This window comes from Lonchura striata, chromosome 4 (genome assembly GCF_046129695.1).
Source record: "Lonchura striata isolate bLonStr1 chromosome 4, bLonStr1.mat, whole genome shotgun sequence".
NCBI lineage: Eukaryota > Metazoa > Chordata > Aves > Passeriformes > Estrildidae > Lonchura > Lonchura striata.
In genome coordinates this window covers 43554558-43582244 of record NC_134606.1, presented here as the reverse complement: position 1 = coordinate 43582244, position 27687 = coordinate 43554558, and the positions used below count along the sequence as shown (strand labels likewise).

Genomic DNA, 27687 nt, shown 5'->3' with positions numbered 1-27687 from the left:
GCTCCTCCCATTATTTTAAGGCTGTAACATTATCAGTCTGTTTTCCTTTTCAAAACTGTGTCAGCTGTACACCAAAGAATATTTTAAGGTGGGAACTAGTGTATTTACTGGTGCTGTAGTAGATGCATTTTGGAATTGGTTCCCTCTGTGTCAAGGACCTTTGAGGGTGGGATAGAATAGATAAGGAGTTGCTTTCTCCATTATTATTTTTCTTTCTGGCCAGGTAGGAAGAGGCACAGTCCTACTTTTAGCTGCTGGGGTGGATGAGATGCAAGATCTGCTGGCCTCCAAGGGTCATGTTTAGCTTGGAACTGTCTCAATGCAGAATTGAAGATTTAATTTTAGAGAAATAAACCAGGAAAGCAATCTTTGAGAAACCAGAACATTTTCCATTCCAGAGGAAAGGATATGAAAAGTTTATTCTTAAAAAAAATCAGGATTTTTTACTATTTATTTGCAAAAAGAGATTAATCTCTGGGCATGTTTTCCTTAGTGGTCATATTTAGTATATCTAATGAATTTTTGTCCAGTTCTGCAAGTGTTTCATATAATGTTTCCTTGCATCTCCTTTATCAATTTGTGCCCCTTACCAGAAGTATACTGGCTACTAGGGCAGAGAATATTGCTCTTGCATTAGTCAGTTAGGAATTAGATGAGACCTGAAGTCTGGTGGTTCTGGTGACATGTTGAACATGTTTGCTACTAGTAAGTTTGAATTATTTTAAAATTATTGCAGAAGAACTAACACAGCATTAATTACTGTCTCTTAAGTCTTCAGAATCTGACTTCCTGACTCTAAATATGCAGTTACAGTAATAAAAATAATGGAATAATTCTAGAAGCAGAAGAGGTGATGGAGTCTCTCTCCAGGGTGGCAGCTGCACAGCCTCCCAGCCTCTGTTCCCAGTTTGCAGTGGTGTGGCCTTACTCCCTTCTGTTTTACTCTTCCTGAAGCTGTTGCTGAACTGACTTGTTTGTGAACTGAGCAGGAACTACAGCATGAGTGTGCCAGGGACATGGGACATGGGATAGGACCTCTTTCTCATGTGAGCCATGGCCTTTTCTGCTCCTTCACCACAGCTTTTGGAGCAATGCTTTTAGTAAAAAACTTATCAGGGATTCCCTAGATAACTGTTTTGTCCTAGAAGGGTACAACTGAAACTAAGATGAATTGCTAATCCCTGAGTATTAAAATTCATAGCCTAGAAAGCTTTGTTGCCTATTAAGGTTTAAGACCATGCAACTACATTCTGTTTTCCTTTCATTGGTGTAAATCTACCTTCATTTCACTGAAAGTCAGCCTAGCATGCAGATGGAAGGAAAAATTCAGGCAATTTAATGAGATGCAGTTGAAGAAATCCAGTGAGACAAACTAAGATGAATGAACATGTGGGCAGCAGCTACAGTCAAAGTGAGTAATATGCTGCATTTTGAGAAATACAAACAAGTAGGAGGGTAGGAATAAAGTGCTTGCACAGAGTAAGCCAACTGCCTAGAGCTGGGTATCCAGCAGTAGTTAATTTGGGAGATGAAGTTACTGTCCCATTGCATTGCTTTCCTAAAAGAAATGAGGTAAAACTGGTCTGGCACTTTTGAAAGGCAAGCCAGCAGCTGAATCAGTATCGTTAATGACCCTCATCAGAACTTGTGGCTTTTCCTGAAACACTTTTTGAGTGTGGAGAGGGCAACAAAACAAAAAAAACTCAACCAAACAGTAAAAAACCACCTGAAGCAAACAAAAAGCACAACCAAAACCAACAAATCCAGAGCAGAATTAATTATTCTTTTTTATGAATGTTTTGATTTTTTTCTGTTATTATGGAATTTTTTTTCAGTGTTTGCATTGATTATCTTACAAATAGGTACTCCAGAAAACCATCTGAACTATAGGTATAGGGCAGTGAATCTTACATCTGTGTCTTATGTAAAGTGGAGAGGTCGTGTAGGTGCAGTTTTTAAAGTATGTGTTGTTCTTTTTGTGTTGCCAGGCATGTTACTAATAATAGAACAATGTGGTCTGTCAGCATGTTTCATTTACCATGTCACTATTAGCTTTCACAGAAGTCCTTAAGTGTTCTGAAAAAAATATGGGCTTTGAATCTAATTGAGACAAGCCTAGTACTGGATAGTTCTGGAGGATATAGAATTTGTGTTGGGTGATATTTTTTTACATCTTACTTTTTAAACCTGTTTGGTATATCATCTTAGTTGAGTCTCTTAACAAAAATTGCTGTAGTAGCATACATGATTTAGATGCAGATGATTTAGAATAATTGTGTTTAAATTGTCTGTAGGGGAGTGGTTGGAACAACTGATCCCTGCAAGTGGGATTCCCACTTAAGTTTGTCAGGTAAAAGCATGTCTGTTGTGGTTAAATATTTTAGTTGCCATAAGTTGACTCTGCATCCTTCAGACCCTGACTCCTGCAGAGTTATTAGCATGAGGGTGTTCACAGAAAAGGAATCTGTCCCTGGGGCTGTGCTGTGTTTGTCTGTAGAATATAGGTAATTATTTTCTTGCTTATACACTTATGTTTATAGTCAAAGTACTCTTTAAGCTGTTTGTACTCCTAAGTGTCACTGTTTTTCATTCTATCACCATTCTGTTTCCATTAATCTATCACCGTTCTATTTTCATTCAATAATCACCATTTATCTTCATGATGCATAGCATGGATAGATGACAAAAAGATTGAAAGTGTATCTTGGGTTTATAGAAAGAAGAAAATATTTTTTCATTTTGATAAGGATGCCACTGACTTACTATGCTTATACTAGTATCTGTATATTTCAATTTTTATTTTGGTTTCTTGCTTATTAGGTTTAGTGAGAATCACTCACAGCTCATCCTATCTGTATCTGGTATTCAAGGACTTATGCACTTTTCATTAAATTGCATACATGATTTTGACTTGTGGATGATAGAAAATGAAAGGTGAAATGAAATGGCTACAGAGTTTTTAGAAGTGAATAATTCCCCAACCAAGTTATGCAGTTACTTCAAGTGAAAAATTAACAACCTACTGTGCTTGGCATTTTAATAATGTATAGTAAGCTGGTCCCATGTCTGGGGTTTTGTTTGTTTATTTGCTTCTTATTCTATGGGAGATTTGTTGGATTTATTCTTTAATGTTTTGGCACATAAACAATCAAGGACATTTATGACATCAGCTTTATTTAATGCACATGTAATAGTTCATTTTTTTTTTAATAGAAAGATATCTGCATCTCAAACTGCAGTTTATATGTTCAAATTGTAGATATGGAGGAATTTATATGAGTTTTAGGTATGGCACTTAGGGGGTTGAACATGAATTTAGAAATACCTGTTCAGTAAATATGCCTCTGTATTAAGAAAACAGCTCAACTCCTGACAGCAGCGCACATTGGTTTGGGTGTGTGTAGCTGTGTGTGTGCAGGGTGGTGCTGGGGGTTTAACCCTGCTGTACAGTACAGAAGAGGCTGATTAGTGTTCTAATCACTGTAAGTCATATAAATCTATCTTTCCATTTTTGTCTTTCTTTACTTCTTCCCATTGCTTTTTGCCTGGGAAAAAAAAAAAAAAAAAGGTTGGTTTTGTTTTCTACATGAATCCTGTTTGCTGAGTCTGGGTGGGAGGTTTCTGTCAGAGGACACAGCAATGATACTTCTTCATTGTGGAGGCTGGAGGAAAGGAGAAAAGGACATAGTTCATTGCACTAGGGAGTTGTTTGAGTTGTTTTGGCTTGCAAAGTGGGAAAAGGCTCCATTCCTTGTGAAGTCCTGAGCTTGAGGGAGTAATACTGAGCTTTGCTCTACCTCTTCAGTCTCCCTGCTGCATATAAAAGCAGTTGCCAGGGTGAGAGAGGCCACTGGCTGAGCTAACCCTGACAAAGGTTTCCATTCCCATCCTGACTGAGAAGGAGAGGAGAATGTGGAAGTAGGTTTTTTGGGTCTCTAGTAAAAATAAAAACAAGTCTCAGTCCCAGCTGTAGTTAGAATGTTTGCTGTGGCTGTTTCCTGTGGATTTTGAGGAATCATTTGAACACATGGGGTATTCTTGCAAGTTGTATTTACCCAGATACTGCAACACCTCAAAAACAAACAAAACATCAGTATCAGCTCTTAACTGATTTGTATGAAGTTACTTGGTTTTTTGACAAAGTGCTCTATAGATCTAGGATTTTTATAGTGTGCTGGTTTGGGCTCAGGTAGAATTAGTTTTCTTCTCAATGTCAGGTATGAGGCTGTGTTTTGGATTTGTGCTGGACACACTGATGATAATAGAGATGTTTTTGTTATTGCTGAGCAGGACTTAGAGCCGAGGCCTTTTCTGCTGTTTATTCTGCCCTATTGGTGAGGGACATCTAGCAACATGCAGAAACATAGACTGAGTTTGTGAATGGTACCACGTCTGGTATGTGACGGACTCCTGTGGAGCAGAGTGCTTTGTGTTGCTGCTACTTGAATTGTTCTGTAGGAAACAATTTGGATTCTGTTGTAGTGATGTTGAGCCAGACCTAATGAAATTCAGCCACTGTTTCTGTGTTCCATTGCTTTTTGGGTTCATCTACTCACTGTTGGCTTGAAAACAAAACACAGGGTTTGTCTTCAGAATTAGTTGTGGTTTATGTAGCAGGACTGACTTTCCTAGTGCTCTCAGTTTAATGTTTGAAAGATACAAGTTGTAGGAGAAAATTCAGCCTAAGTGGATTTAAAGGTTAGTGTTTGGATACCTCTATTAATTGCTTAGCATTTCTTATCTAGAATTGTCAAGGCTTATCTCAGCTACTTTAGCTGAATGCTCAATTGTCATAGAATAATTTCAAGTATTAGTGCTCATTTTAAATTATTCCAACAACTAAGCAGATATCCCCTCTGGCTCCATTACAAATGTGCTTTAAGGTGCTGAATACTTCAAGGTGACTTCCTATTTCCAGCTTGCACTTCATCAGCAAGGTGATTTGTAACATGTAAATGTAATTGATAGCTCTGCCTGGAATCTGGAGGCTTTGCATAATTCTATTCCTTACTGCTAATTAGTCCACTAGTCAGTTGCTTCTCATATGATCCTTTATATTTTGACAGTCCTAAGAGCGGTATTCATCCTATACAGACATTTCTCTAAAACCAACAGACATTCTCTTAAATTCACAATCTCAAAGGGGATACTGAGTGAAGACTCCAAACAGAGGTTCACAACCTAAATACTTCTGGTAGATGACCTGACCTCTGTAAGCAGTAAACATTTAGGTGTTCTTCATCACACGTGTGCTCTCCAGCACCAATATTTGAAGTACCCTCACTGGTCTGGCTGTTGGGTTCCATGAGGCTGCTTTCTAAAACTGCTTTTAGAGCAAGGTCCTGGTCTCTGTACTTTCCTGACATTCTGTGGAAGATCAAGTCAGTTCTTGAACAATTCTTAATTAAAGTAACTTGCTTAAGAAAAGCAGACTCTTGTTATGGAAGCAGTATTCTCTCTGGAGAAGAGCATGTTCCAAACACTTTATTGTTTTCAAAATTGTCTCTGAAGATCAAATTCTACATGAGTCTGTTACAGTAATCTATTGTTTTGAGATTCAATTTGATTATTGCTAGTGCCATGAATATGTCTTTAAGTAAGACTTTGTGGCATTCTAATGCAAATGAATAATAAAAGATGGGTGTATAACAGACTTACTTTCATAAAAATGTAGCTGAAGAAATTATTTAAAGCTTTCTCTTGCATTGACATACTGTAAATTGAGCCTATGAAGAACTAAAAAAATCAGAGAGAATAGGGATTGGTTGGAGAAGGGCTGGGTTAATTTTGTGCCTGGATCTTTGTACTATGTTTCTTGGGTGGTTTCTTTGTTGTTTTGAATTCAAAGAAAAATGTGAAAAAACATTATTTGTGTCCAACAAAAGAAGGGGCTATAGCTGATAAAAATCAGGAAGAAATCCATCTGGTTGCAAGAGTTGAACTGAACTGTCCTTTGTTTTCTCCACCTGACATTGGTTCTGCCATTGCATGTGATGAGGGGAAAATATCCATAGTGCAGGAAGTGCCTGAGGTTTTCAAAAGCTTTAACTCAAGATGAGAACAGTGGCTTACACAAACCACTCAGATCCCTGCCATCATCTAAGGCTTGGGGAAGTGGCAGACCATCATCCAAAGTATTGCACATCTCTCCTCACCATAAATCTGTCAATTGTTGAAGAACAGCCATGTTCTGATGGTGTGTCATAGTTATTTCTGTTTTCTGTGCACTGGCTCTTGCAACCCCACAACATAGAATAATGTTTTGTCAACAAAAAAATGCAAATTAAATAAGTTTAATGACTATCCCAAAAATGTGGTTTGGAACATAAATCTCAATTTGTTCTGGTCACAGTGGGTCAGCCTTATGTCCCGTAAATGAGATTATTGTTTGTGCTGCTTTGCACAGGGATGCAGATGGGAACATGTTTTTAGATGAAGATTTTAAAGGTGTGTTATTCTGCTTCAGGATGGAGCCTTCCTCTATACCTCTCTGCTTTCTTTTTCTGAATACTGGTGCTGTTGTTTTTTTCCTAGCAGTAAATATGGCTGTCTAACATTCAGTTTTTCAGCATATACTCTGCTCTTAATGAATGTGATCATTTACACAGTGTCACTGTAGTATTGGCATGCTAAATAATTTAGGGAGCTGTGGCAGGTAGATAGCTCTGTGCTGTCTATGTTACTATGGCAATACATTTGCTTAATGTAAATATTAGTCATTCTGACCATATGAATCTCAGAGCTTCTGACATTATTAGCTGTGTCTGGGAGGTGGGAGTGTGCATATCTGAAAGAAAAGTTGTTCTGGCAATATTAATAGTTTAAAGATTACTTTCTCTTTCATAATTCCTTCTGCTTTGTGACTGAGCTGCATGATCTATTGATTGTAATGAACAGAGCAGAACATTTCTCCCATTTCTTTATCATGGTTGTAATGCAGCTCTGTTATAAAGAAATATATAACTGTATTCTGATCCTCAAAAAATTCAACTGACTGAAATGACGGGAAATAAGGTCTTGAGGTCCATGAACTTTGCTCCTGATCACACAGTCAAGGCAGTTTTGGAGCACAAGAAATAAAATCAAACTTGGAAGAAAAGTTTCAGGGGTATTAGACTGAGTTCCATGACTTGAAGAGGAAGCTAATCCTGAAGCTTTTCCATTCCCTCTGTGGGTACCAGCAGGTCTTAAGAAACACATAGTGTGTTTGAAAATTGTTGCAGAAACAACATGTTAATGAAGTTTATTTCTTAAATAGTTTTTTAGATGTTTTTTGTCCATTTTTATAAATAATTTCCAGGGAAAATGAACTACCTTCTGAAAGATCTTCTCTTTATTGCCAACTTATTCCTGATTCTATGAACTATTCTTTGTTATGATCTGCTAGTACCTTTGAAAATCAAATAGAAGTGGAAAAATAATTAGATCACAGTTGATAGTCTATGTAAAAGCTCAGTCACTTCAAGCATGAATACTGCATATACACTGGTAGTATTTGTAACATTTTATAAACTTTTTGAAACCTCGGTGTGTTAAACTGTGAAGCTTAAGATCAATTTTAAAAAGATTTGTCAGGAGTGTGCTACCCTTTCCCTGTGTTTAGAATAGTCCCCACCCTTCCTGCCAAACATCTGTAATGCAGTAAAAGAAAGCATGGTACACAGTGAATGATGTCTTTAATTATTTGTAGCATGGATTATACTGGAGGTTTCTGTGTGCTGCGGTTTGACACCAGTGCTCAGCTTCTATCTATGTTTGGCCCATTATCTGTCAAAGAAGGAAATAATTAAAAAAACAGTAGTAGCCAAGCAAAGACTTCTGGTTTCTTTGAATTTTGCAGAAGAGATTTTACTGGGCTTGTATAAGTGTTCTTTAGTTTTTCTGTCCCTGAGATGATAAAACTTTCACTGTCAGTGCTTGCACATAAGGCAAAACTCCTTACTGAACAAGAATACAAACTAGAGTTTTTAGTTGCCTTTCCGTGGCACTGATGCTCACAAATGCTAGTCTGGAACTCAAGTTAACCTAGGAAAATTAATTATTTACCACATATCTTTTCCTGACAGCCTGCCTGTGGGAATACTGTGCTGTTGGCTGTCTCTTCTTTAAAAATATAGTGTGCTTTAGGTGTATCTGTTGATTGTAGATGCAGAGAAATATTGAGACATTTAGATTCAGAATGCCTATCAAGTATTAGCATAGTTGAAATAGTAATTGGAGGAGCTTCTCTGATTATGCTTTTAGTAAACAAACCTTACTCATAAAATGGCATGGGAAAAGCCACATCCAGTACAATGTATTGGAGGAGAAAGACTGCAGAGGCACTTTCTGCTCTGTGGGAAGAACTTGCGTAAGGAGAGTTGCTCCTGTAGCATCAGACTGGCAGGGTTTTCCCTCAGGGAAAGAAAGTTGATGGTTCTGCGTTTTAAAAGTCACAAGTATCCATTTTCAGGACACATTTCTGTGAGGGATACTTTGAACCCTCAACAAGCAATCTTTTCTAGGTTTGGCTTCAGGACCTGGTGTGTGCCATGGGACCCATGAGAGCACCATGGCAGAGTGGAAGGGAGGGGACAGGTTGTGTATTCGCTTGGCATAACTCATACTGGTGGAGGGTTCAGCTAGCTTGGTGAGCTTGTGGCAGCTCAAATCTACCATTAAAGTAGACTGCTGTCTTTTTTTTTTTTTTTTTTTTTTTTTTTTTTTTTTTTTTTTTTTTTTTCCCAGCTGCAGCACAGGGTTGGGGATGCTGGGCAGTACTCACAGCTTCCTGCAGGCAAGCATGCAGTGGAATGCTCCACAGAAAGCAGTATACCAGATCTTTTCTTTCTGACCTCCACAGCATTTCTTTGCTTCTACTGCTGAAATATGGCACACCTGTATTTTAAAGCTGGGCTGAAGAAAGTGGAACGGATTGTGTTACAAGCTAAATGTTTAAATCGGGTAATAAATTGAAAGGAACAAAAGTGTGTTCAAAAAAGCAGTTGCATTTAATGTTTCACACATGATTTGCTCAGCTAGTTTCTTTTACTGTCACAGTGCAAGTGCCTTTTCACTTTTCCCCGCAGAAGAAAAAAATCTAATTGTTCTGCATTGCCTTTTTTATGTGTGTAATGAATGTCTGCTTTTGAGTATTACCTTACAAATAAAAAGTGGAGATTTTATCTCTAGAGTTTTTATGCTTTTTGTTGTCATTCTTTATATTCTACTTTGAAAAGGTAATGATGGCTGTTGTGCAGTCCTGCATATGACTCTCCAAGAGGAAGGAGAGCTGGCACCACTCTTGTGTTGGGATGGGGAAATCCCAGAGGAACTGTGTATCTCAAGCTTGTGCTGACTGTAAATTGTTTCTGGACTGGCACATGTGAGTCCTCACACTCTGAGGTACTGTTGATCCATAGACAGCTGGCACTTTGTTATCCCATCTCATCTTCTTTCCATTGCTGTCACAGGACAAATACATTGTGGAGATTAAAAGGGAAGGAATATTATGGTCCTTGTCCTATTACGTTATCCTTAAAAATAATTGTTGTCCACTTAAATGCTTAAATAGATGTGGCATAGAATTACATAAGCTAATGTAGGGTCTAAAGTGTATTTCCAGTATCTTTTCCAGGAAACTAAAGTGTTTTTTTAGTTATATTTGTAGTTTTAACAGAAGATGGTGAAAAAGAGTGGGAAGCAACAGGTATGGTTTCCAGGGTTTTGTTGTTAGTATTTCAGTGCTTTCTTTTTCTGTTAAGGATTAGAGAGTATATGCCAAGTGTAATTTAATATATTATAGATACAAAAATATTTGTCAATTCATCCTTGCTGTTACTGCAGTAAGACAGACACTGTTGAAATCATAGTAATAAGCGATGTTTATGTAGATATTGTTTTTTCTAACATATATTGTTAGAAGAAGGGGGCTTTGAGTTCTCAGAAGGATCAGGAAACAGGCACAGAAGGCTTGTGCTTTCTCATAGCATGACCTCAACAGGTATTTATTTCCAGGTGCAGAACACTTACTTCAGGGCTACAGTAATACTAAAGGATGTGATTCTAACATCCTGCTTGGTTATTATAGTTTAATGCCACTCAGCATTATAATTAGCTTTACTAGACATTAATAAGTGGGTTTAATATTCAAACCGTGGTGTTGGAGTTAAGTGTGCCAATGAACCTTATCAGTGGAGCAAAATGTAAATTTTAACTCATTTATCTCATTAGCCTTTAATAAGGCTGTGCTTCACAAATCAGGGCTGCATCATCTGCCGATTATACCCTCTGATCTGCTAAGCAAAATACCAATCTAATAATAGCCATACATTGCATGAAATTCTCCCACTGGTGTTCTGAAACACTTAATGTATTTATTTTTTTCATTTAGGGGGCCTTGATTGTGTCTTATCTCTTCTGCACAGTGCCAAAATACAGAAATGAATGTAAAATGAGAATTCATTACTTGCAGGCCCTGGCTTTAGATGTGTTTTGCCAAATAGGAGTTTGTGATGGGCTGTAAGTCTAAGTGTGTAGTCTGTAAATCTAAGAGTGTGCGCATAGGGATTCTGAGAGTTTCTGGGACAGGTAAACGGCCAGACAGTCAACTAAATAATATTGACTTGCTGCTTTAATAATAATCAGAGCTCTCTGAAAGTCTGTGGCCTTTGTATTAAGGGAAAAACTGAGATGAGTAATTTGCCTCAGGCCCATGTAAAAGGGAAGAGAATTGGAGGAGAAAAGTAAAGGAGTAGCGTCTCATGGCTTGAGCTCTTGTATGCAAGCAGTTACCATTGCAGCTCATGATGATGATCATTGTGTGCCATCTGTATTATTCAGACCAAGTAAAAAAAACTAAACACATTTGAATTATTCTAGCAAGTCCAGTTTTGATGCTTTTCCCCAGAAAGGTGCTTATATAACATTGTCTAAGTCTAAAGAAACTTGTTCAATACTTCTAGAAACTTTCAAGCTTTTTCAAGGTTTCTCAATAAATATTAGTAAGATTCACTGGCTGGGAGTGATCAGAGGTGATTCTGGTGTCTGAGGCAACAAACTCAGTCATTCCACTTGTAAGCTGATTTGGTTCAGGTTTGCTTCCATGTGGTCTTTTATTTTGAAAAATTTATACTAGCATTCTCAGGCTGAATTTTTTAATGTTTTCATCTCTTTCTAGGGCAGCATTAAAGCAGTGTTTCAGATACATACAGTCTGTCATGACAGAATCTGTTTAAATGGTTGCTAGGGTGCAAGGGGAATCTCTTTATTCAGTGTGTTAAACTGATATTTAAATCTCTTTGTAGTGTGCTGAGGGATGCTAGCAGTATATTTCAATAGCAACAGCTGCTGCCTTCACAGAGGCACAGAGCCTGTTGACTGCTTTTGGGCATAGATGGACTAGGCTAGTAGTCATCCTTCACAGTACTGTCTTGTATTTTCTGTGTTGATCTTCGTGATGGTCACAGAGAAAACTCAGTTTTTCCCCCTATTTAGAGAAAACCACGGATTTGTCTCACAGTCCTACTGAGTTAGAGGATGGAGGGGCATTGTCACAACCCCACTTGTACACGTGGAATCCAGTGGTTTTCAATTTAAATTGTTGGCAACTTTGAGGACTGATTCTTTCCAATTGGGCTGATTGTTGTGGTATCCATAATTGCAGCTGTATGTGCCTTCGGTACTGGCACTTCAGAAGAGAGGCTTTCATAGGATCATAGAATGACTTAGGTTGGAAGAAGCATGAAAATTTATCCAGTTTCAGTCCTGCCACCATAGGCAGGGACACTTCACCTGGCAAAGTTGTTCAGGGCCCCATCTAACTTGGCCTTGAATACTTCAGGGATTGGGCATAGACAACTTCCCTGGGCAGCCTAGTTCCACTGTCTCACTACCCTCTGAGTAAAGAATTTCCTCCTATTGCCTAATCTAAACCCCTTCTCTTGTAGTTCAACATTTCCCCTTGTCCTATCACTGTCTGTCTATGTAAAAAAATTGCTCTCCCTCCTTTTTGTAAGGCCTCTTAAAGTACTGGAAAGCTTTAGTGAGATCTCCCTGGAGCCTTCTCTTTGCTGAACAATCCCAGCTCATTCAGGCTGTCTTTGTAGGAGAGATGCTCCAGCCTTCAGGTCATCTTTATGGCCCTCCTCTGGACTTGCCCTAACAGGTCCACGTCTCTCTTGTGCTGATGTCTGCATACCTGGGTGCAGTGTTCCAGGTGTGGTCTCACAAGGGCAGGGTTTTCTTCTATCCTTCATAAATTTGTCATTAGTCATATATATTTAGTTTTGTGCTGACTTACTTAAATGGAACACTATTTATTTTCTATTAGTTTTTTCAGCACAGACACTTGGTTGTATGCAAATGCTTCATAAAGTCACCAGAGGGCTTACTGGGACATTCTGTGATGCTCAGGACTGAGGATAATGTCCTTCAGAGTAAAAGTCTGCTTGAGAAGAGCAGGGATGTCTGAACTGCCTGACAGTTCTGAAACAGCAGGGAAGGGCTTTATTACTGCAGTGGCTGTGGCATGAATTATTGTGCAAGTATAATGTTACCTGTGGGGCAAGGTGAAGACGAAGCAGAATGGAGATGGCAGGGTATGTGGTGACAGTAGAAATACTGGGAGTTTTGTTTTAGCAGAGCGATAGCTGGTGAATGATGTAACAGTTTTGCATATTCTAGACTACTTTCATAACTGATGAAACGGTTATGAAAAAATTAGTTTGACGTATGCTCTCATTCAGAGGTTGGAAAAATAATAATAATTTTTTTTAATTCAGTGTCAAGAACCATGTCCTCAGGAATAAAGTTGGAGGTCTCACTTCCAAATGTGCTGTGGTTACAGCTGACAGCTGTTCAAGGTCTGTGCATACAAACAGACTTTCTCCTGCCTCTTTGAACTGCTTCTGTCTTCAGCTTGGGAGCTCTCTGAGGACTGGTGTGTCAGATCTGACAGGATACTATAGCTTCTGCAGCTCTGACAGCCTTACACAGGAGGACAGAACTGGAGGTGAGAAGCTGCAGGGTTCCCCAAGACGCACACAGACACTCCCCACTTTCAGAATTGTGCAGGCAGGAATGAACAACATGGTGATGGGTGGAACCTGTGCTTTCCCACGCCAGTGGAAGCCTCCACAGGTGTTAAAAAATTAGATGGGAGAGGCTGTGGTTTGACTTTGGTTATCTGTGCTGAGAAGCATTCCTGCCAGGGCTGACATCCAACTCTCTTATTTACTAGAAGGCTTTCAGTATTGGTCATTCCAAATGTTAAAAAATTAAAATAGTAATTAGATTTTATTTTTACTTGAATCTGATACTTGATTCACATTTAGTACATACATTTGTGAGGTTCTGTGTTTTTCAGAGCCCTCCTTCTATAAGATAAATAGTTTTCATTTGCAATTTGTTAGGTTATTTGCTTCCTTTTACTCTCCAGGGTGTGACAGTTGCTAGTTTATCTGCATTCCTTTCTGGACTAGAAAGACACCTGTATTTCTGTTTGTGTTTTCTCAAAGGTCCAAAGGCAAAACTGAAAAAAAAAAATTATACAGAATTGCTATCAAAGTGTCAGATTACATCAATATTTTTTTTTAAATTGTTCCTCTGATTGTTTATCAGTTTCTTTTTTGCATGCTGGCAACATGTCTGAGACAGGTGCTGTATAGACTATATGCTTCCTTTTTGGCCATTGCATTAAACTGTTTCATTATCCAGGGAAAAGCATTCACAGGAATGGGACATGCTGTAATGATTTTCAGTTGCAGAAGAGTAGGTGGTGTAGGAGTGTAAAATATTTTCATAGTAGAGTAGCCTTATGTTAGGAGATCAGAGATGCAGAATTAATTTGCACTTTGCGTAATGAAAAACTTAACACTGTTTACATGACACAAATAATTTTGTTCCTAGGAAAGCTGGAGAAGCTTCAAGGGAAAAACATCTACCACCTGTATAAAATGCAATGTAACTAAATGGAAATATAAATAACATGTAGATTTTTCTTTGATCTAGCTTTTTATGCACTAAACATCATAAAAATGCCAACACTCAGTTTTGGATTTTCTTGTTTACTGCCATATGTATTAAAAGCAAAGAATTTAACCTACATATAGAAATCTATAGTCTGCCAAAAGTCCACCCACCATGCAAATCTGTACTAATACTTTTAAATAACAGTGTCACTGCAGGGGTGAGGGTGTTTTTCCATGGAGCCGTGCTCATAGATGTATCATTTTATTGAGGCTCTTGACTTCATTACAGGAATTAATATAACATGAATCTTCAACTTCTGCTTGTCTGCTCTGAGTTGGAATAGAAAGGGAGAGGGAGAAGAGTGTATCTCTGCCATTTCCTATGACTTGAATACCTGGGTTTTTGTGCATTGGGAATGGGGAGCTGGAGACATAGCATGGGGTTTTGTAAGGAAGTGTTCATTTTGCAGTTTCTCCCCCCACCCCTTTTATTCTTCCACCCCTTTGTTCTTCAGTGTACAGTGAGATATAATGATTTGTTTCATCTTAAACACTAATATTTATTCAGTAGTTTTGCCCAAGTTTGACAATTGCAAATCATAAAAAAAATTTTGCAAGGGGCTTTCTCTTTGTCAAACTTGAACATAATTTAGGACAAAGTAAGTTCACTAGCTTCTGGAGCCTTCTCTAAGCTAAATTGGAAATGTCTGATGCAAACAATATTGGTTCAAGGGGTTTGTAGTTTCTATCTTTCTTTTAATTCTTTTAAAGAAGGAAAGAAAGCTGACAAAACCACATTTATGTTTAAAACTATCAATGCACTAAATATAACATTTTGCCACAAGGCCTATGTAATATGAGGTTGTAGATGTAAATAGGGCAAGATAAGAAAATAACCTTTCAGATTTTAGTAGTTCATTAAGTTGACTAAGTTTGAAGGGTAGTTTGTGATTCTGCCATCCTACAGTTGTTCTGAAGCTCTGTAACAAGATGCTTTTGCTCATTACCATTGTTCATTAGTTCATCATGTCACTAACATGCTATCATTTCAGAGTGTAGGAAATAATATTGACTTGGTGGATAAGTAGCTTGGGGTGGTAATTATCTCTAAAATGAGTAGTTTCAATAACAGTGTGCAGAAGATAAATGACAAATTCAAGTTATCTAGTAATTATTATAGTCCATGTACTATAATGAACATATTGAGAGGTATGGAAGGATTTTACTTAAATTTAGATAGAGTTATAAACTGTTTTTTTCCAGGAAAAAGAGAAATTTGTATTGTGAATGAAGTTTTGGGAGGAGAAATAAATATGCTTACAGATTATGTTAACAACTATGCAATAACCATTCTATACATAACAGTTTTGATTTTATGGCATCTTCTGTCCTTTTCTGGTACTTTTAGTTTGAAAGAGGATCATAAAGAGAAGCATCATGTACATGTGCGCAGGAGAGCAAGTTTATCTGCAGAGTGGAAGTTCTTTTCTCAGTGCAAACTTGGCACCAGTACTCTTGGAAGCTTGTTGTTTGGTTTCCTTGTTTATTAGACAAATAATCAGGGTAGTCTTAATGGTGTTTTACTGCTGATTTTTGTGTTTGGACTATATTTAGAACCTGCAGAATCAGCCTAGAGTGTGGAAATTAAAAAAAAAAAGTGGCTTCTCTATCATGAAACACAATGTTTAGAATATATGTGTATTTGCATTTTATTGTGATTAGTGCTGAAAGCACACATGTCTTCTTTAATGCCACTTTGTACACTGGAGAACATTACTCTTGGACTTCTTATGCTTATTATAATGAGTAATTTGACATGTTGTACAAATCACCTGAAAAATTGTCTTACATATTATTGCTATAGTCATAAAATATATAGTTTAATCTTATTTTCTGTAATCTACTTATGATAATTACAGGTATATTGATAACATTTTTCTAGACCATCTTTCTCTTGGGAAGGTAGTATTTCCTGTTCTGTATGCTAGTGTTCTGAAAATAGTTTTAAATATTCAGAGTATAGAGTCTTCTACTGTTTTGCTGGTCTCATTCATCTTTCTGTCAGGAAGGCTTTCTAGAAAGGCAACTTAATAATTTCCTATGAATTTATTTTATACTTTTAGCTACAGAAACTATTTTACCTTTCTCAAAAACAATCTAAACCACCAAAAAATGTTCCATCACTTCAGCAATCACAACTTCACGTGGTTTCTCTAAATTATAAGCATGTTGGGGCTGGGTTTGTGTGTCACATGGTTGTCAGAATTATCTTGTAAAACAAAATTGATGCACAGAGGGCATGGGTCACTTTGATTTCTTGCTTCCACTAGCATAATCAGAACATAAAGTAGGTTTTGTCAAATGTCTGCTTTCTGATGTGTTGCTCCCTCCCATTCCTGGATAGTGATGAATTTGGAAATAAACCCTGTACAGATTCTCAGTAAAGGTGAAGACTTTGGCAACAACTTTTTAGCAATAATTCATTTCAATTATGGCAAAAAATTACTAGTCTAGACATAGTATGGGATATTTGTAATTCACTATGCATGAAATAATGGAAAGTAGATTCTTTCACTCAGTGACTTGTGCCGTGCCCTCTGGAGTTTGTTTATTTCCTTTGAAACTTGGTACAGAAACATTTGCAGTACAGTTTTAAACTGAGGTTTGTTTTGCTTGTAATATCTATCTCACAGAATACAACACCAAATGCTTTGGTCTGTGGGTCTTGGACATTTTTACGACTTGGTTTTCTATAGAAGCAGTCTTTTCTGGGGTCATCAATTTTGTTGGTGATGTGGGAATGAACCAGTGAAGCTAAAGCCTTTGAACTGATTTCAGTTCAATGGCAACTGAATTCTTTAGTGCGTAGATAGAAAAGAGCTTTTCTGAACTGCTATTTTTAAGGCCTTTTTTTAAGTTCAGTTTTGATATCCTTTTGTCTAGTAGCATACTAGACACCTCAGTCATACTGTGCCACAGTGCTATTGGGAATAGAGAAGTATCTATCTTGGATTTTAAGACCCTAGCTGCTATTTTATTATGATTTTAACCAATGTAATCTGTGTTTTGAACCACTAATTGTTACTGAATTGTTGCCTTTCTGTAGTAGGCTAAATGTGAGGACATAAAATACAACAGAGAAACAGGTTTATTATATTCTTTATCTCTCATAAAAAGGATCGAGTCATACCATTAGAATAACAACCATATTTTTTTTCTTTCTCTAGCTTCAGAATTATGACCTAGGGATATGAATATGTAGTTCATTCCTCCTGGGACTTTGCAAACATAGCTTCAGTAATTATATGCTCTCAAGTTCCAGTGAAATTGCCTATGTGCAATGAGTGTAGTGGATGAACATACCCTGTGGTGTAACAGGTAAATAAAGCCTTTCCTGAGCAGGTCAAAGTCTCTGTCAAGTCTTCTATGTGACTTAATTCCTGTTTTCTTGAGCAGTCAGTGCCATTTCTCTACTTTGGTAATATGACCTTTGATGAACCATCTTTGCTGGTTAGCTGTTTACCTTCCTGGGTACACTGTGTGTAATTTCAGCCTAACCCATCAATGCATTTTGTACCATGCTCCCTAACTGGCATCTCTGTCTTTTCACTTTGGCTGCAGCACGCAGCAGGAGTCTCTGAGGGCCTGGCATGTGGCTTAGCCCATGTCCCAGTGCATAGGCTGCCAGCAGGAGTTGATCCTGTTGCTTGCCCTTGAAGCAAGCTTGTTTATGCCAGTGCAGCACTGCTGGGCTGGGGCTGCCAGCTGGACCTTGGGGTGTCACGGCTGCTTGCTTGTTGTGGGGGAACTGCCTCTTGATATGTGTGGAGAATCATGGAGTTATTTAATGCTGGAACCTGGACCTCCTAATGTATAATACCATAGGATTATACAGATCATCTGAAGAGCTTAGTGGTAGTCCAGTTGAGCCAATGTGAATCTACAATAAATATGTGAGTAGTGTAGCTCCCCAGACGTTTTATAAGAGTTGAATTGTGGTTTTTAACTGAAGCAGGCTGACTGTAGATGGGACAGGAAGATTTTTTGTCTCATTATAAAACATACTGTGTGTAGTTTCTCTCATGAGAGAGATCGTTAGGCAGCCTCTGTGGGGACAAGGCACAAGACATTCTTACTTTCATGTTAGCAGGTCAGATTAAATTGTGCTTAATGAGAACAGATTGATACTTTGATTAACTACATTGCTTAAAAATTTGTGGTGTCTCCTTCTCTGTTAGGCTTTTAAGCAGATAGCTTTATCAGTGTGAAACATCTTGTCCCACCTACACATAGAAGGCTTAGCATGTTTGCAGATACTGAGTAGAAAAACTGGATTGAAGAAAGCTGCCTGAATGTGAAATGCTTGCTCGAGGTAGACAAAGGACAAGAGAAATTGGGACTGCAGCACTGAAGTATGGAAGGAGAAGTGAAGAAGGCAATTAATTGTTCACATAGTTGAAATAATTTCCTCTAGTAATCTGCTTCAGGTTCTTGCTAGTAGAGCTTCTGAAGGTGGGTAGGACTTAATGAAAATGAGGATTCCTTGATGTAGTGACTTTTAACCACTGACAGTTTCGCAGTTGCCTACAACAGACCTACTGCTCTCCAGTGAACAACCTGTAATCCTTCTGCACTCTTGTGTTGATTATATAGGGTCATGATGGGTGGGGATGTTACTGCTCTTCATAGGCTTTGCTTTTGCAGCAAAACTTTGTTACAAGCACTATGAATCCTTTTCTGTGAAAAAATTGATGTCTTCCTGTTGTTAATAAGATTTAAACTCTCTTCCTGATCATAGTCCCTAAAGAAAATCTGACAAATTTGTGCAGAAGGCACTTTTTTCAATCAAAAGTAAAAAAATCCTGAACAAGGTCCCTTTTAAGATGAAACTAAGTTGAGGCATGCTAAAATTTGACTCTGTTTTCTTCTACTTCCCTCATCCACTTAGTAGAGACTGCAAAGGTGTGATTGCATAGCTGTGAGCAAGACGGTGTAATTTTTTTGAAGTAGTCTAATTTTAAGCCCCTTTATGCTATACTGATCCTTGAAAAAGTTTTGATACATGCTTTTTTTTTCGCTGCCATCGAGGCTTCTCTGTTGCCTCTTGTATCTGGACTGACAGGGCAGAAAGCTTTGGCCTGTAGAGAGCAAAAGTGCATTATCTGATTACAGGGGTTTGTTTGTGTTTGAACTGTTGAGCATGGCATCTTAATGTCTCAACAGAAGACAACCTTGATAAATTGCACAGCCTTGCAGCATATTTTATGCCTTCTTTTCTGTATTGCTGTATTAGTCAGCACATTTTTTGTCTTTTGCATTGCCTGTGAAACCCCAATCCTGCAAACTTTTGTGCTGGTTTCTTTTTTTTTTTTTTAATTAATGCAAAAGTGAAATTTTTGAGAAGAGACACTCCACTGTGAGAAGACTTAACAAGGGATTCTCTGCTAGGCTGTTCTTCCTAGTGTACTTTGCAGTAAAATAAGTACTTGTTTTGATTGAGGTGTTCAGCCCTGTTATCCACTGTGTGAAAAGAGCGGATAGCTTCCAGGATTCTGAAAGAAAACTGAATGTAGATATCCTCCCATGAGTCCAATGACTGAGTCTTGTGGACTGCTGATTTTCTTCAACTGGAAATAGACTGAGTTGTACTAAAGCTTTTTGAAATAGCTCTAGAAGGCATATGTAAGTGGGCTTGACCTTGTGTTAGAGTTAAACAACTGCTAGATAAGATATGAAAGATTTACCTGCTAAGAAGGTTCTGTTACTGTATGGCAGAGTCCAAGTACTAAACTGAGCTGAGGCTTTTGGAAGTAGAATTTTGAATGGACTGCATGAGAGTTATAACTTGTCAGGGTTATCAAATGGTGGAGTAATAACTTGGTCAGGATTTAGCACAGACAAAATTATAAAATTATAAAATTATAAAATCTTAACAATTAACTGAATAAAATAAATTGTTACTTTTGTTCTTAGTGGCCGCTGAGTTCACTTCTACTTTTTCCTGCATGAATTGCTGTTTTATAAATTAATTTACTTCCTTACCTTTGGACTCATTCTTGTTAGGTTATTTGTCTTGTTTAATTGAAATGAGATTTAATTCACAGGGAATGATGTGATGTTACATTTAGAATTGCACATTTGATCTTGCAATATAATCAGGAAAACCTAATCCAGTAACAAAATCTGCTCACAATGAATGTAGTCTGTCTGGTACTGCTATAACTACAGTATGTTGTTAGATTCAAACGTATCTTACAAGATATTCTCTCATCCAATTCAATTACCTCATTGAAATAGGGATGCTGTTTTTAGGACCTATTCTGTGACCACTTAAGTTGTCAAAAGCTTTTTGAAACACTATTACAGAGTTTGAAGTCTTTAAAACCTACACAATATATTAGTGTTTTGTGTTACTAAGGAAATCCCAGCATCCCAAGACGCGTTTGAAACTGGAAATATTTTCTTCCTTATGGGAATTGAATTGAACATAGAAATATTATTGCACATTCAGTCTGCACTGCTGTCTTGTTACTTTTAGATTTGTGGTTTTCTGAACCCTAACCCTAGGCCTAACCCTAACCCCAACCCTAGGCCCAACAGTAATGCCAGGCTTGGGTGGAGGCTGGTGGCAGGCAGAAAGATGTGGAGGGAGCCATGTTGTCCTGTGTTCCCCTTGGCATGCTGCTTTTGTCTGCTGTGTGCTTGAACTGTCTGCATCTGGAGAGTCTTACAGCACTGATTTTTATCAGAATTTGTGAAGATAGCCATAGTCTCCCTTACTGTTGTTTTTTATCACAAGTACTGGCGACTGATGTGAAGTCAGTCTGATTCTGTGGTGCTAATGGAATTTTGTGATAGGTAGATGTGTAATATTATTTTATTTCAGCTAAATTCTTAAACAATGTGCAAAGGCTACATTGAAACAACCTCTAAGTTGTCAAATGAAGGAACTCATAAATTGCCTCTGCTTTGTTAATTAACTTCTCTTACTTCAGCTTCTGATACCATCTTTCATTACATTATCATATTAGTTTTTCCAAAGCTGCTTGCTTCTGCAAGCAAGTAGAGATCTGCTAAAAGGGTGAATTAGGGTTGTAAAGTGAAGGATACTTTTGCCTGGAGGAGTCTGCTGGACTTCTACTGACATGGAAGATTTCTGTTTGTAGGAGATGCTGGCAAAGAGGAACCAGCAGGAAGTGGGCAGGTGATCTGAAGTATCTGTCAATTAAATATTCCTTGGATTATCAGCTATGGTATTAGGCAAAGTACTTAGAGCAGGCTTTTTCTAAATGGTGTGTAAGCATTTGTCATGTTTTTGCAGTGTTTCTTCGTAGAAATGTTGAGTGCTCAAGAGTTGCAAATGCATTTCCAGAAGGTGTGCATTTGGGGCATAGTGGTATCATTACTTAAGGAGGTCATGATAAAAGCACCCAGATCCTGGGTCTTTCAAGTTGGCTTCTCAAATCCACTTGCTCCTTTGATCGCTGATTATTTTTGTGTGTGGGTTGTAGTTTTTTGTTTTTTCTTTGCAGGAACATCAGTAATGTAGAAATAGTACATACAATTAATTTCACAGGATTATTTAACAAGTAGCAGTGTACTAGCAGGTATCTTTAAGTAAATGAGCACATGATCTAGTTCTTACTGGTTGTGCACAATCATCTCCACTGCATCTGGTTCCAGGTGGTTTATAATCTGGAGAGTAGTTTGTATGGACTGCCAGCTTCATTCTGGAAGTGGTGTCACCCAAACAGATAAAGTGTGCAGGATTTATGCTGATTGTGCTGGCATCTCCACACATGGAAATATTATCTGCAAAAAGGATGGGCTAGATTGTGTTACTTGTGTTGTGTGAGTGTTTAGCAGATGCAGATGTAGGAAATATACTGTAAATGCTGCAAGAAGCAGGGTTAGGATGGAGATTGAATCTTGAACATATGAAAATATGTCTGTATGTAGATACACAGGGAAGTGCATAACCACCTTGATTGCCTCAGAAATCTTAACAGGTGTACCCTGTATATTTCTGAACTCTTCTAAAATGGCAGAAGTCACTGCTACTTTTGGGACAGGCTGGGTGTTTTCCTGTGCTAGCAGTTTTAAGAATATAAACAGAACGCACATAGAGGGAGCAGAGATGTCCGCTACAGAGAAGAGCTTTTCATCTTTTAAGATATGCACAGAGAAATCCCTTCTATACTGGCAAAGAATTGCTGTGTGGGATTTGGCAGCTTATGCTACAAAAAAATTCTGTTTGTTGTTGGGCGCTTCTGGTTGGGCTTTTTTTCCTATGGTCCCAAAGTGAAACAAATTAAATGCCGAGTTGGTTTGCAAAAAGGAGAATAAAAATGTAAACTTTATAAAAAGAAAAAGGATGGGAGGGAATTCTATGACTTAGATACTGGTGTGTGAGGGAGTACTATGTTCTCTTAAGCCTCTCAAATATCTGCAAGATATCAATCTTTGTTTCATTTTAACTTTCCCCTGCAGGTGTGCAACTACTTTGATACTCATATATCTAGGATATTAAATAATGGATTAATGGAATGTTTCAATGTTTGATCCTATTCTTATAGTCCTTAAATATGACATCTCAATTTATTTGGCTTTGGATACATAAAGGTTTTATCTTTCATGTTTAGTTTTGTTTACTTTGGTATTGATAGGGATGCACCCTTCTATGTGAATATGGTGCTCTCCAGATATTTTCAACCATTTATGGTATGGTTTCTGGCAGAACACTTCTAAGAATTTGTGATTATATCTATTATTGGAAGATATTAAAAAAAAAACAGAGAAATAACCTCTACTTTTTTTTTACCTGTGCAATCTATGCAACATTAGTTACTAAATAACTCTGAACAGACATGGTCAGATGGCAAAAGCGTCATAATGAGAAACTAAAAATGCAATGATATGCATAAAATGTTTATTGCATAAACTTCTGTTGGGCTGGTTTATTTCAGTAGCACCTTATTACAGCACTCATCTCAAAAGTTTGAGCATCATAAGCTATTATCATGAGGAAAAGTCTAAGATGATCCCATATAACATACTTTAAAAAATTCTATCCTCAAACTGAATTAAAAGAAGAAAAGTTTGTGTTCTCTTTAAGAATTTTCTTTTCTGTTAGACATTATAATTTGATGTGCACTGGTACATGTGTGGTACATTTCTTTTTGGTTTTGTTTTCTTTTTAACAGATTTCTGTGGGTACCAAAGCTCAGGACACAGTATCAATCTCATCATGATGCTTGAACATCTGTAGCTCACTGGAGAATTTCAAAAAGAAATTCAGCATGACCTAATTGGTGTGACCTGTGGAAATTTTATAATGTCCTCTGGAACAAGTATCAGCAGAAATAGGCAGGCTCCCAGCCTGCACGGTGTTGATCCAGAAACATGCATGATAGTGTTTAGAACACATTGGGCACAGGTAATTTTAATTAGTTTTATTGATTGATGTAAGCTACATTAATACAAATTTGCTTTATTATTTCTTCTGGGATAATCCTGAATTTCTCAGGAACAAATGTCTTTTTATGCAGAATGTAGTAGATGACACTGAACTGTTTTTAAAATGGAAAGATAATTGACCTTTCAAGGTCTAGTTAGCCTTTACTAATCACACTTGGAACTCTGGATTTACATCTAAATGGGAAGTGGTAGGACATGGTAATGTCTTATTGAAGGCCTAGATCTTCTTACTGGCTTTCCTATTGATTAATTGTGACTTACACCCTCTTGCAGACTTCTGTGCTTCTTTTACTTGTGCTGGGTAAGTCTTACCTATCCTTTGTAAAGTAAATTAGATGCACAGTGCAAGGCTGTATGCACTCTTGTTTATTATGGATAGATGTAAATTATACACTTCAGCATATTCTAAAAATTGTTTGCATGTCATCAGGATTGTAATTGCTTTTAAGCAAAGATGTTTTGCTGTGAGCATCATAATATAAGGTCTTGTTTGCTGCAGTAATATTAATAACCTAACAATTTAGATAAAATTGATTTCTGTGCTGCTGTTCTTGTTCTTTGGCTCTCCCAAGAAACCAGCCAGACGAATGGTGGTGTTTCTGAGGTGTTCCAGGGTCAGAGGAGCTGTCATACAAGAATCACCTTTTCTCACCTAACTAGTGATGTGTCTATTAGGGGAGCCACTGTTCCTTTAGGATTTTGTGGCAAAAAGGCTAAAGACAATGTATTCTTTTGTAGACAATGAGCTTTATTGTTTGTATGCACAATAGAATGTACTTCAGGGTTAGATGTGCTGGTATGACTGTTATTACTATATTGAAAGTTGCAAGAGTATGTGGGCATCAGTGGCCACTTGGTATCATATAAAAGGTGTCAAGCTAAGAACAGCACTGTGGGCTGCTACTGCTCTTACTATTGCAAATCATCCTATGATATTAATATTCCTGAGCACAATTACTCTGGCTGGAGAACAGGCCCTTTGATTTCAGTCCTCTGTGACAAACTTGTTTCAAACATCATGGAAACTCAGTTTTTGAACACTAAGGAACTATCCCTATTTGAGAGAACCCCTGATTTTCAGGAATAGGGTAAATGACAAATTTAGGTGCTTATTAAAAAAGGTGAACAGCAGCAGTATATTTTTGCCTTGTGCATGCCAAATGTGAAACTTAATGGGTCTTGTCTGTCAAACTTCCTAAATTTGGAAACATAAAAAGACTTAATGCTTTTTGTGTTAAAGAATTTTTATTTTTTTCCTTGTAGTGATAGGTGCATGCTTTTTATGTTGCATTCAAGTGCATTAAAACGGACCTGTCTTTGTTTCTCTTTAGGTTCTGAAAATCTTAGAGAAGCATGATCCTTTGAAAAATGCTCAAGCAAAATATGGGGCAGTCTCACCTGATGAGGCCAACACTGTCCAGAATTATGTGGAGCACATGCTTTTCTTATTAATTGAGGAGCAAGCAAAGGATGCCTCGATGGGGCCTATTCTGGAGTTTGTGGTCTCAGAAAACATCATGGAAAAGCTTTTCCTTTGGAGCCTACGGCGAGAGTTCGCCGATGAGACAAAAATCGAGCAACTCAAAATGTATGAAATGCTCGTAACCCAGTCTCATCAGCCTTTGCTGCATCACAAGCCCATCTTGAAACCTTTGATGATGTTGCTGAGCTCCTGCTCAGGAACAACCACTCCAACAGTGGAAACAGAGTTGGTTGTTCTCTTGAACCAGCTCTGCTCTATAATAGCCAAAGATCCCTCAATTTTAGAACTGTTTTTCCACACTAGTGAGGACCAGGGAGCTGCCAATTTCCTCATTTTTTCCCTGCTGATCCCCTTCATCCATCGAGAAGGAACAGTAGGCCAACAGGCCCGGGATGCACTGCTTTTTATTATGTCTCTGTCTTCAGAAAACAACCTTGTTGCAAACCACATAGCAGAAAACACCTATTTTTGCCCAGTAAGTTGTTCTTATTTTACATGGTCTTCAGTGCTAAACTGTGTTTCCTGCATTCTTTCCTCCTTTTCTGTAATTTTTGGTTAAGAAGTGTTGTAACACATTTGTTTCTGCTAACACCTATTTCATAAATGCTAGTGCTGTTTAAACCATCCCCAATGCCAACCACAGTCTTGCTTCTTGTTTCCATACTTTTGTGCTTTTGGGCCAGCACAAATGTTTCTGCAGTCACACAGTGAATTGAATTGGAAAACTGATGGAAGTTGTAGCAGAACATAGTGGGAGGGAAATCTGTTCTGTCTTTCTGTGAGGCACCTTTGAGATTCTGGGGCTGAAGGGAGTGAGAAAGAGGAGTGAGGTGTCCTGAGGGTGGTTGTTTCAGATGGCAGCAGAAGCGTAAACTGGCTGTGCTTCCCACACTGACATCAGTTCTACAGTTCGAAAATCAAGTGTGAGAATAGTGAGAGTGTTACAGAAATGTTATAATTTTGTACGGTAAAAGGGAGATTTGCTTGTTGTCACAAATTGGGTGTTTCTATGCCTATCTCGGGCTAACCACCATCTTGCTATGTTGTTCTCTGTTACAAAACTTGGTAGCACTGTTAAATTGTTACACCTGGCAAATTGATCTTGCTACATTAATATAAAACCTTTACTTACCTGCTGTTAAGTAAGTAATCTGATTTAACTAACAAAGCTGTGCCATTGCAGTTTTAAAGCTAAAGCAGACTGAAATAACAACACCTGCTTCTTCATGCCTTGTCACAGTCTGACATATGCAGTGGGTGTGTTCAAACCCAAGTATCATTCTGTACAGAAGTTGCTCTTGTGGGTCAGTTTTTGCATGGATTATTTTATATTCTGCATGGCTTGCATTTTAATTTAAAATCCTGGAAAAATAAAGTGGAGGAAAGTCTTACATGGCTACTAAAGAGAGATTTGTAAAAGAGTGAGCACTAGAATCCCTGCCACTGATCAACAGCTGCTCCAGCCTTAGGTTTTCATTTGTTCTGAGATTGCTTTGAGCAGTAGGGCAGAGCCACATTTGTAGGGTTGGTGAAACCTAAAAATTCCACAACAAAACTTCTAAATGGTTTCTTTTGTCAGTTGTAAATATTGCATCAATTTGAGACTCCAGTTGACCTTGTTTAATACATACTGCCAAAGAATATAGTATTGATTCTCAAAGTGTCCCCAGGACAGATACCATTATTGGATCCATGCTATAACTTCCATAATTACATTTTCCAATTAGTTTTAAAAAAACCAAAAAACTAACCTTATTACAGTGAAGATAAAAGCCAGCTTTCAACAGCAGGGAGCCACGACTGACAATCATTCCAATTAGGAAGGCTTCTTGTCAAAATGTGCTAAAATCAGACTTCTCTGAACAGTAATGAGGTTGGCCTCAGTCTATAATAAGACTTAATTGTAATGCCATATATTTAGCTTACCAGCACAATATCTTTTTTTTGAATTTGAGTTGTGATGAACTGGAAACCAGATTTTGTTCTGATGTAGGATTTTGTAGGTGTCAGTGACATTGCTGTATATCACTGAAATCAGTGCAAATGTTGCCTCAGGTACTCTGCAAAACAGCTAATGCAGTCCTGTGTTGATAGCAGAGATATTTTGGGTGGCTCTGTGTTGATGTTATCTCTGTTTCTGGGGATGGGTTGGCATGTAGGGTTTTCTTTACCATGCCTTATTGCATAATACAGGCATCCCCTGGGGTGGGGTCTGGCCATAAATCTCTGCTGCCTCATGTACCCAGGTCAGTGTTAGATCTGTGCTAATGTGAACCTTCCTGTTTTTTGACATAAATTTGGTAAACAGCTTTTAAAAAACTGGGCTGTCCATAGATCCACAGTATTCAAAACTGTAGGTGAAAAAACTATAAGGGAGGAATGAAGGAGACATTTTGCTGCGGGTTACATCACTAACAAATGTTTTTAACATGGAATGTGTGGGCAAACTATTTGATAAAGTTTTCTGATTTTACACCAAATAGCTTTTATCATGTTTTGACATGAAAGTTTTCTGGAAATGATTGAAGATACTATCTGTTCAGCATTATAATAATTAAAAAAAAAAAATTCTAAAGAATTTTGAGCAGGGTGACATCACAAAGTCCCGTACAAAACTTTGTAAATACCTTGCAGCTTAGTAAAGCAACTGTTATAGGAGGAGGGATGGCTCTGCAGTGTCTTTGACATGTTGCAGCTGCAAAGAGAGAGAAAGACCATGAATGTGGGAGGAAAGAGAATTATTAAAAGAAAATAATTGTCCAGATAGCAATTGTTTAT

The 27687-nt window shown here is 37.8% G+C and overlaps 1 protein-coding gene across 6 annotated transcripts in view; it reads left to right on the top strand.

Moving 5' to 3' along the window:
- FHIP1A (FHF complex subunit HOOK interacting protein 1A) overlaps positions 1 to 27687 on the top strand; it is an 89339-nt gene that overhangs the window by 21288 nt on the left and 40364 nt on the right. For 5 of the 6 annotated variants that reach the window (XM_021530204.3, XM_021530203.3, XM_021530201.3 and 2 more), the window contains 2 exons: positions 23153 to 23385; positions 24758 to 25384. In XM_021530204.3, the coding sequence (XP_021385879.2) occupies positions 23284 to 23385; positions 24758 to 25384 (729 nt within the window). In that variant the 5' untranslated portion in view covers positions 23153 to 23283. The remainder of the gene's footprint in view (positions 1 to 23152; positions 23386 to 24757; positions 25385 to 27687) is intronic. The other variant, XM_021530205.3, reaches the window with a different exon arrangement.